Source organism: Ostrea edulis, chromosome 2 (assembly GCF_947568905.1).
Source record: "Ostrea edulis chromosome 2, xbOstEdul1.1, whole genome shotgun sequence".
In the NCBI taxonomy this organism is placed as follows: Eukaryota; Metazoa; Mollusca; class Bivalvia; order Ostreida; family Ostreidae; genus Ostrea; species Ostrea edulis.
Window position 1 is genome coordinate 83,140,327 of NC_079165.1, and position 11,712 is coordinate 83,152,038.

At 36.0% G+C, this 11,712-nt stretch overlaps 1 protein-coding gene across 6 annotated transcripts in view; it reads left to right on the plus strand.

The window, feature by feature from the left end:
• Positions 1-3,852, plus strand: part of LOC125679606 (LIM domain transcription factor LMO4.1-like) — a 14,910-nt gene extending 11,058 nt beyond the window's left edge. For all 6 annotated transcript variants that reach the window (XM_048918925.2, XM_048918930.2, XM_048918926.2 and 3 more), the window contains 2 exons: positions 1-165; positions 2,805-3,852. The exon at positions 1-165 is cut by the window's left edge and continues 112 nt beyond it. In XM_048918925.2, the coding sequence (XP_048774882.1) occupies positions 1-165; positions 2,805-3,069 (430 nt within the window). In that variant the 3' untranslated portion in view covers positions 3,070-3,852. The remainder of the gene's footprint in view (positions 166-2,804) is intronic.
• Positions 3,853-11,712: the final 7,860 nt, after the last annotated feature.

Genomic DNA, 11,712 nt, shown 5'->3' on the forward strand with positions numbered 1-11,712 from the left:
TGCGGGGTGCGGATCTAGAATTAGCGACCGATTTCTTCTTCACGCCATGGAACGTTTCTGGCATACGGCATGTTTAAAGTGTTCCTGCTGTCAAACGAATCTGGAACAGCTTGGTTCCTGTTTTACACGAGCAGGCATGATACTGTGCAAAAATGACTATATGAGGTAAGGAGAGTCTAAAATAGTATTTAAACAGTACTTGTTAGGTAGGAACTCGGGCTCCAATTTATAGTACCTAAACAGTATCTGTTAAGATTCCAGTTTATAGTACCAAACCAGTACATGTCAAGGTCCCAATCTATAGTACCTAAAGCTCATATTAATTAACATTGAAAAGGGAAAAGTGTCGCTAGAGGCGCCATGTACGAAAACAGGCACATTATTAGCCCTTCATCGAGGAAAAACTGCTGGAATCCGTCAGAAACGTGAACACTGGTGCCCAGTGCTCTATAAATGTACATCCTATATACTCCTCTAAGTATTGCATGTCAACCTTCGTACCTAATTAACTCTAAATTAATTCGGAGTGTTAAAAACTATCGAGGTTTTTGCATTGCTGTTCATGTTAATTCTACACGAGTTCCAGCCATCTCCTCTGTTTTTCAATTTCCTTCTCTCTCATTATAAATTAATTGGATATTTCTATTACTTTGGTTTGTAGCCGAAATTCGGTGCGCTGCGAGGGATCTTTCGTTAATAAAACATATATCTCCCTAATTGAACGTTCATTAGAATCTCTAACGACCGACTACGTATGAAAAACACATGGGTAAACCAATCTCGCATCAAATTTGTGAAAAGTAAACGAAACAAGCCCCTTGTCTGAAAATCTCGTGTATTCAAGATGTAATGGGGGCACTTTGGGGTTTATTAAAGTATAATTTGATAAGACTTACCTCTAGCACACTATTTAAATTTCAATTCACCCCAGCAATGGTTATTTGCCAACCCTTTATTGCATGGACAATTATATACATTTTCCATTACAGAACAATTTGTTTTGGGCGTACAGTGGTACAATATTAATCAAAATCAGAATAATTTGTATCTTCCTAAGGAGCTTTTGCCCTCCACCACTTCGTTAAAAAAGACATTATTAATGAACCCATAACTGGGCTGCGTTTTGGTAAATACGGTTGTGTTGTGTTGAAGGTAATTAGCTATTAATGTAAATACCAGCCAATAATCTAAAGATGAAAATGAAGTGCCGAACAAGTACGGACTGAAAAGATTTAATCATTTTGGCAAACAGAAAATAAAATATCGAATCATAATGAGACTGGGAAGATAACCAAATCAGTTTAGTGAGTAGACACATCTGCTCGGAATTCTGGCGGTTACGGTTAATGAAGCGGAATTCAAGGTACAAACCTATGTCCATCAGCAAACGCGAGTTCCAAATTTAACCAAATATTATTCGGAGAGAAGAAGGAACTAAATTCCATTTTAGGAATTGGAAAGCAAATTTTACCCACGTGGTTCAAGTATCTGTGATCCGATGTAAAGTCAGATGTTTTATGGTAAATGATGTATAGTAAGATACCAGTATTGTCGGTTACAAATCTACTCCAATTAATGTGTTAATTCTCGCAATCAGTTTTAGTCATAAATAACTAAATGAGGTGGAATAAACAAAGAGACTTCTCTTGGGTTAGTTATTGGGTTTGGGTTATTAGAAACGGATGAGAAATTATTACATTTTCATCATTATGTTATATTTCTTGGAGAAAAATAGCAATAATGAATTGATTAAAACACAGAACAGATGCATATCTTTAATGAGGTGTAACTTTGTTCCCGCTGTCGTAGTTTTTGTTACCGGAAAAGGAACACGCAGCGCAATGTAGGGAACCAAACTCCCGGATACTGTCTGAGAATCATAACTTTCCGGGAGATCAAATCAAATTTTCTTTAATCAATATAAGATGAATATTTGATAAGAATGTTCTAAATAGAGCTTCTATTAATTGATTCGATAGCGATCTCATCTCGTTAATAATTTTGTCACCGATATTATTTAAAGGTCTTTCAAAATGCTTCATTTGATAAAAAATAACTTTATTAAGAACTGCGGAAATAATAATGCGATGACACGAGGTGGACTGATTTAGTTAGTTATCTTTGAATATACCGTCTCAACACATGTTAATTCTTGTACTCTATGGCATCTCGATATTTAATTAAATTTTACTCCGTGGAAATTAAGACGAAAATCTTATCTTGAATGATTGACCAGCGAAATATTACACACAGTCTTTTAAATGTAATGTTTAATTACTACAGGTTGGATGAATAATTTGATATTTAGATTTTATTAAATTAAGATTTAATACCAGTTATTGTGATTAACTAAACAGCCTGCACCCTAAGGACATAAAATAATGTACAATGTATAGTTGTATATTTATCATGCACTCATACGAAAATAAAATATGTATGAGAGAGAGAAATAAAAAGAAAGAAACCTAATAGCGCTATTATTTCATCTCATCTCCACTTGTGCGATTAATTTGCTGTCAAACCTCATGGTTCATTTATTCTGTGAAAACTTGGAGAAAGATTTGATGTGTAACAATGGGGAAACAGCTGTTTTAACAATCGATGGTGTTTGTCCAACGTCTAAATAATGCAAAGAGGTATTTTCTAATTAAGAGACGCAAAGTGCGTTAAATTGCACGTGAACTTACCCATATTTTTGGTTTTGTTTCCTCGATTATTATTTTTTCGTTTGTTGTTACATCCCCCTATTTCATCATTAACACGATAAAAGCATTATCATCTGATACATTTGATCTCGATTTTAGATTATTCTGTTCCGGTGGATCATGCGCAGTGTGTGGACAAAGTATACCCGCCAATGAAATGGTTATGAGAACACAAGGGAACGTTTATCACCTTAAATGCTTCAATTGCTATACGTGCAATATGCCACTGTCCCCCGGTGACCGATTTGGGGTTGTGAATGGCAATATCATCTGTGAAAACGATTATTCTAAAGCAAATGTTAAAGGCCAAGTGAACGGAAGTTCGCGAAGTCACAAATTTCGCGGCATCATACAATCAACGTGAACCGGATGTGACATCATGAAGAATTTGTGCCATTTCAGTATAAAGGAAATTTTAAAGGAGCATAAAGGAACTTGTCGAGATGTACTTTAGATTTTCCTTATTTTACCTAAAGATATGCCCTATTTACTAGTACATAACACATTTATGTTTTCTTGATAGAAAACTTCATCCTGAATCATTATTGGTGTCTTTTCGTTTTATATTTTGTGTTTAGTTTATTGTCGTGCTCTTCTCCATGAGAGCCATATGTGGTGTGATTCCCAACAGTTGTTTATAGATCTTGAATTGACTAAGGCGACAATTCTTCATTCGTAAATATACCGCAGTTTATTTCCTGTGCGTAACTAACACATAAGAAAATGACATTCCATATATGTGTACAAGATTTTCATGAAATGAAGCATTTGTCAATGCATGATCTCAAAACAAGAAGAATTAGAAAAAGTTAATCAAAATTAAGTTCAGAAGTTTTAATATTGTAATTTCTTCACTTTGATACTAATGTTCAGTGTCACGTGATTTTTTTTTTTCCTGTTGCAATGTTACACAGCCGTCATTTTTCAGTGCTGGTGTGCTTACACATTAAAGGCACGCCATTTTCCTTTTGATCGTTAAATCACGTACTTTGACTTACAATGTGTCATTTACTTGATGATAATGATTCATGTATTTTACAGAATATGTACATGTTCAAGATGTAATATGTTGTTGATGAATATATTTGTCACGCCTTCAAGTGAACGTTTTGTCTGTTTATTTCAAAAATAAATGAATGGAACTGTTTTGGGTTTTTTAATACGTCATTGATAATTATTACTGATGCACATGTTGCGGTAATAGAACTACTAAATACGTGACAGTGTGCTCATCTAATTAGGGTCTTTGAATTTTACGTATTTGTAGATAACAAAGGTACATATTTACTAGTATTTTATAACTTCAAATGTGAAGTTTCCGCATTGAGAGAAAATTATACCGAAATACAGAATTCTGAACTGATGTGATGCAATGTAATATCGTTCCCATAATAGCGTCTCACTTCGCTTGATCGAGCGTGCAGTTGTTTTGGGTTAAACTTTTCATAGATTTCAATGAAACAAGTTTTATGTTTGTTGTCAGTAACCAATCACGTTGAAAGATTGGTTATCCAAACTCATTTTCATTGGAACCATACCGCCGATCAGTGAATGAAATTTGCATGCTCTACCAGGCGAAGTGACACGCTGTTATCGAAACGGTAGTATTCAATTTGAAGTACATGTAGTTGATATTAGTAAGTCGTCACTTGCATATATTTGGTTTGGGTTGTTGCTTTAGGAACGAATATAGTGCCTTGCCCTGGGACATGCAGCATACAGGAGGGACGCGCCATAATAGAATTTAAGTCAACGATCGCGGTAGCTCAGTGGTAGAACTACTTCTCCAATCGCTCAGCATTTAGATGTGAGAATCACGTGCCTTTCGGATATGACCTTAAAAACGGAGGTCGAGGCAAGCGTCAGCACGATAAAGAACCCTCACTGCTACTACTGCTACCCTGAACGCTAAGCATAGGTCTAAATTTGATATACTTCACCTACAACTGGTGACGTCTCGGCATATATGAAATATTCTCGAAGAGACATAAAACAAGCAGTCAACAATCCAACATGACGAGCAGAATCAGCAGTATCCAGTTATGGACGGAAAAAAAAAAGGGGGGGGGGGACTGAATGACTAAAGCCCCCATACAAATTGCAAAGCTGTGGCTTTATTTTCACACTCCATGCAGCAGTAAATTGGTTTCTAATCTTAAAGCTGTATGATCCGATGTTCACGTATTATTTTTGTACATACTTACTTTCAAGTAGATTAATTAGGGTATATAAATTATTAACTTTCCCTTAATTACATGCTTGAAAACATTTGCATGTAAAAGAAAACAGTGAGAATATTAGAAAGTAAATATAGTGTGGTACGCATAAATCATCCGGAACACCTTGGGCCTTTCACCGTGAAAGACCCGAGGTGTTCCGGATGACGCATAAATTATACGTCTGTTGGACGTCTATAAATAGCCCCACGCGTATAACATGATATATTAACTCGGACGCAACTGTCCAATTATAAGGCTGAAGGAGCGTAAAACAACGAATTACTATGAGGTACATGTATACTTATGATAATTTTTATTTCTATTAAACTTATAGCACAGTACTGTTGTAACAAAAATACACAGCTTTACACAAATAAGACCACAGATGATTTGAAAGTTTGAACTGCACACGTGACTGTCACTTGAAATGGCCGAGTGACGGTTGTTCGTAAACACCGAATTGAAATAAAGCAATTCTGGTTCAAACAGGTGAAATAATGTATGACATGTCGTACAGCCTCATAAATACGTACATGCGATGATTCGACAGTGGTTTTACAAGGTGGGAAAAAAAATGTCGAAATTCGGACCATACAACTTTAAAGGTAAGTAGCCACAACACAAAATTCAACCGACAGCGAGGAACTGAATGCCGCGGTACCAGCGTAATGGATAGCCCGTTCGGTTTACAACCTGAAGGACCCAGGTTCCATCTGATAGCCATTCGGTTTACAACCTGAAGGACCCAGGTTCCATCTGATCCCGCCGTATTATCACACCTAACATTAGATTGAAAATCAGGTCTTTCGAATACGACCTGTAAAATGGAGGTATAGTGTCACGGTAGGCTTTAGTACAATAAAGAACCCTCTGTTCTATGACCGTTAGTTTAATTCATAGGTCAAATATTGTGGCACTTCACCTATAGCTGGCGACGTATCTGCATGAGGAAAAGAAACCTCTCGAATGGGACCTAGAACAACAAAAATTCTAAACCTATCTTGCATTAGCAATCACAAATGATTGTGCAGGCACCATTGGATAATGTGCTTTTACAAGTTGAGAAAATTTGTCTGCAGTTGATGTTTTAAAAAAATGATTTATTAATGTTATATTTATATGTTACATTACTTTTAAAAATCGCCACATTTAATCGATACCGCTTTATCTGATTCTCCACCATTCGGTACACCTCGGTCGGTTTTGTATCTTTATATACCTTGGCTGTACAGCATAAACTGTCATCATGCATACTATTGGCGTTTATCAAACCATGAAGTTGTCCTACATTTGAACATGTAACCCCATTTTTAAAAAACCAGAAGGATGATACATCACGCTTAACCATATGAAAACATATACTGAAATCTCCAATGCAGCACTAGACTGGATAGCCTGTCCTTCATTCCAAATGCTTCCGCTAGGAAATTCCAGTCTATTGCAGCAGGTGGAAAATTATGCCTTTTCCACAGCACATGATGGACGCATTGTTGACAAGTTATATACCCATGAAACTCGTGACCAAAACCCCATTAGTTCACTGTACATATACATATACATATACAGAAGTATATATACATAGGGATGGAAGGGAGTGGGTGTCTGACGTGTCACAGTGGTCATCTCTAAATAACCAAGCACTGGTTGGAGTAAATCAAGTCAGAAATCATACAACACCCTATTCTCCACAAGGAGTAACTTGGTCAAATTCCAGCGAAATAATGTGTGGTGTAAACACACGTCACTTACCGTATTACAGCCGTGTGACTGAGAGTATTGAGATGTGTGAATGAGGCATGAAATCTGCTGACGATTGTAAATGGGATCTACGCGTCTCTGCTGTCAGTTCTATGTGAAAAAATACAATGAAACCATTTATTTTTGTGGGTATGAATGATCTCAATTTTATTATCCCAACGATTTTTTTTCAAGAAAAGGGTTCTTATAGTAACACTCCACCCATGAAATTATGTAACCGCGAAATCAAGAAAAAATCTACGGTATCAAGAAAATAAAGTAATTAGAATCATTCAAACAAAATAGAAAGTATGTATGCATAAGTAGATGACATAAATGTATTTTCTTAAGTCTGGGGAACCTCAAAAATAAAGGTGGAATCAATGGTGTAGAAAACATATCCCTTTATTCCCTCAGATAAAAGATCTGAAAGTAATCATGTCGTCTGTAGAACAAATCCACGGCAATAACTACAGGAATTAGTCGTGCCTGTCAGAAGTAATGACTTATTGGTTGATTGAATATTGTTTAAGGTCCCACTCGAGGATATTTCACTCATATGGAGACGTCACCACTGCCGGTGAAGGGCTGCAAAATTTCGGCCTATGCTCGGCGCTTATGGCCTTTGAGCAGGGAGGGATCCTTATCGTGCCACACCTGCTGTGACATGGGACCTCGGTTTTTGCGCTCTCATCCGAAGGACCGCCCCATTTAGTCGCCTTCTACGACATTAGCAAGAGGTACTGAGGACCTGTTCTAACCCGGATCCCCACGGGACAGAGGTAATGAAGTACATGTATAGTTAGTTTTTATGATATTTTGATATTGCTTCGATCCCTCTTGCCCTACCCAGTATCTTTTTGAAGGGAAAAATGGAGAACATAATTTACTCATCATTATATAATCTGATACCCATGCTTTATTCTTAGTCGTTTATACACCATATTATACGAAAAAGCCCCCAAAAATGTAAGCAATAAAAGTATGACAGTGATAACAAAATGTGAAAAAAATTAATGAAAATGATGAGAGGAAATTCGGTCTGCATTATATCTTGTTGAATTTGGCAGTATTTATGAGATGTTCATACACAGTGTTTCTGCTGTAAAATTGTAATAAAGCATTAGTAGAATGCAATCCATGTCTGCTTTAATGGAATTTATAAGTCCTCTGGCATGAAAAAGATTGCGATCTTAAATTTATCTTAACACAAATATAAGAACCGCAGCACATATTTTTCTGTGTGTCAAATGAGCACATGTATATATTCTCAAGTTGTCGCATACAAATGATCCCATCTCAACGCGTCCATCAAATACGAGAAGAACCCATTCTTCGATTGAATTAAATGATTAGAAAGTTTTTGCATTTCCACATTGGTTCTAATTATTGTCTGCAATAGAGATCCCATTGTGGTAAAATGTAGAGGATTTGAAGGTCAAGGTCGGAAGCGATATTGATGAAGCTTAATGTATATTAATCCAAAGCGTGGGACATTCATTTCCATGATTAGCTAGGTTTCTTCCAACAAAATATTATCCAATTAACTTTTCTCCAACTTTCTCTTGTGTGTTGATTTGTGTTTGATCCGTTGTATTAAAACTTTGATTTTCGTAACGACAGACAATGAAGACCAAAACTGAAATTGTCGAGTTAATTATTTAAACCTATCACTGCTTATCTATTCGTTTCCGCCTTGCTGAATAAAAAATGGTTTGCAACACTGTACATAATGTAAAATTTGATCGACCGTTCATCTGTAAGATACAGTGCTACAGAGATTGCAGTGTCAAAGGCATCTATACCTCCAAACACTGTGGTTATCATTTAAACGACGTACACACAAAATGTATGAATTAAATCGATATTTAATCATAAATTGCACGGAATCAATCTAATCATACTGCACTCTTCATATTAAATGAACGATTGCAAAATGAAATTGAAGACGATGATGAAACCCCAAAGAGTCGATGGTTAAAGTGTAGCAAGATTACGAAACTCAATTCATTAGATCCTACGATGCTAAAGTAATTTTCTTGATTTGATTACAAGAATAGCGAGATTAAACAAAACTTCTGTCTTCCTAAAAAAAATCACTGTGGAATGTACAGCAGTTTCGCAAGATTCCTTGTCTTTCTTCACAGGTTTTTTTTTTTTTTTTTTTTTTTTTTGAGAAAATGTCTAGCGCGGCTTCCCACCATAGTTTCAGAAACGACGCGAATGAAAATATGGTTTTATTACCGAGTGAAATAAAACAGATTTCTTTATTTTCCAGACCACATGGGAATTTTATCCGCGATATAAGTGGCATTATCATAGTAAATTGACCCTTGATAGAAGACGTTTAGTGGCAGACGTTTTGAAGTCATTTGTTTAAGGTGAATAACGCCAAAAGTCTACGCATATCGATTTTTTGCTACATATATATGGAGTCAAACTATTTACATTAAGCTAGACATGCTATGACAAATATTTATATCACTTGACATTTAGCCTATTCTGATCTGCTAATCTCACTAATTGCCGAATTACCAAGATAAAAAAATATCTGTGACTGAAATATCGCCACTGGGGTTTATTGGCAGTTTGTAGGAAATTCACTGAGTAAATACCAATAACAGCGAATGTAAACATTGAAAATGTAACAATATCATCCATGAAATAGATTAATTATACAATTAACAAAGCAACAAATTAAAAAAATACTCGATTATTTCAGGAAGTCAACATTTTTTTTCTAATTTAAAATTTTCAAATATGGCAACGGTTTTCCGAGTAGTGTGATATTTTTGTAGGACTGTCATGGCTTAAGATGCAGTGATACAATACGAGATTGTATGTTGACCAATTTATACCAAATGATTTGTCTATCCAAGCACACCATTCAAAATCGAAAGAAAACACGCTGTGCTAATACCCATTTCCCTAATACAAACGTGGAGTAGATAGCCCAATGGAACTTAATTATCTGCCTGCATTATCTTCAGGGCTAATAGCTAAAATACCCAATCTCGTTCTTGCGAGGAACGATGGCAAATATACCTAATTGATAGAAAGATGTCAAATTGTTTACTAACTTAATGGGTAAACGTCAATTTGTAAAGCCGGAAATGTGTTCTAACCGGAAGTGAAGCACAGGTAAAGAAATTCAAGTTTAACAGGAATGCTGTCCGTATGAAATTTGCCAAATTTGTAAATTCTCAGGGAAGTACAAACATTATCATGTGAAGGTAGTGGAATCAGCTTTAGGTACATGTAAGCACCAGCTTGTCAGGTTTCCACGTCACAAAAGACAAGAATTACTTTCCACCGAGTATGAACTAATGGTTTACAAATATTTGGACACACCATGTGACAATTGCTCTATTTTACTCCAAAATTAGTTTAAGAAAGATATACTTTACTATAGATATTGAATGTACTCGGAAGCTGGGTAAATGCATGCTATTCTCTGTGGTATTTCTGAAGTCCAGAGCAACAGTTGTCGTGTAAATATCCGATCTAATTTATTTATTCAAAGACGGAGTGATTCTCTCAGTGGGGCTTTGATGTGAAAGTACGGGATATGCTGTTCAAACAGATCCCACTGATTGTTAATTTGTGAAAATAATTGACTCGCCTCCAAAATCTAATACAATTTTACAAACACGAGGATTACCTCTCCAGATGAGTCGCCGACTTGTACATTCTGGGCACTTTCCAGACCGATGCCTCGGATTGCTAAATATTGGCATTTGTAAATGGACATCCTAATGTAAGATTGACAAAATTTCCATTTGTCGATCACTAATTGAATATCGTGGAAAAGTTTTAAGTGGAATTATCAACAATAGTGTGATCTGATCAGTTCCTAGACCTTCGGAGGCCCGATCTGGCTTAAGTGCTGTATACAAGGGCAATTAAAAATTTTCAAGACTATTTAATTCGTCGTCCGAGCGAATATTTTCTTTACACTTTAGGAGAGACTCGCATTATTTGAAAATGTATTTGGATTTGTTATTACGAGATTTATTATGGGTAAATCAAATTTTGTTAACTTTCCGGGGTAATACCAAAGTATATTTACTCGAGAACAATCTACATGCCAAATCAGATCATTTACATTCAACACTGATGAGAGAGTATACTCAACATGTCGGTGGATAGTCCTCGTCATTTTTAACACTTGTTTTCTAACATACATTTTGCCCTTTTCAAACTTCTAGCAGAAAAAAGAGAGATATTTTCAGTTTGTCTATCATAATTTGAAATACAAACAACAGTGTATTTACGCGACTGCTTTGTGAGATATTTTCCTGCATACTGACGTCGTACCGCCCCATGACCAATGGACGCTTGTGGGGAACTCCAAGGTGCGTCAGATGAGCAACTCATTTCTTCAGAATTGAATAAGGTACACGACTAGTTGTCATAATATACATTCAAAATCTTACTGTAAAGGCAGATGTTTTCAGTGTGTCGATCAATATTCACACAAGGTCAGTAGATTGAGTTGATTATACGGGGTCAATAGATTGAGTTAGTTATACGGGGTCAATAGATTGAGTTAGTTATACGGGGTCAGTAGATTGAGTTAATTATACGGGGTCAGGAGATTGAGTTGATTATACGGGATCAATAGATTGAGTTAATTATACGGGATCAGTAGATTGAGTTAATTATACGGGATCAGTAGATTGAGTTGATTATACGGGGTCAATAGATTGAGTTGATTATACAGGTCAGTAGATTGAGTTAGTTATACGGGGTCAATAGATTGAGTTAGTTATACGGGGTCAATAGATTGAGTTAATTATACGGGATCAGTAGATTGAGTTGATTATACGGGGTCAATAGATTGAGTTGATTATACGGGGTCAGTAGATTGAGTTAGTTATACGGGGTCAATAGATTGAGTTAATTGTACGGGGTCAATAGATTGAGTTAATTGTACGGGGTCAGGAGATTGAGTTGATTATACGGGGTCAATAGATTGAGTTAATTATACGGGGTCAGTAGATTGAGTTAATTATACGGGGTCAATAGATTGAGTTAATTATACGGGGTCA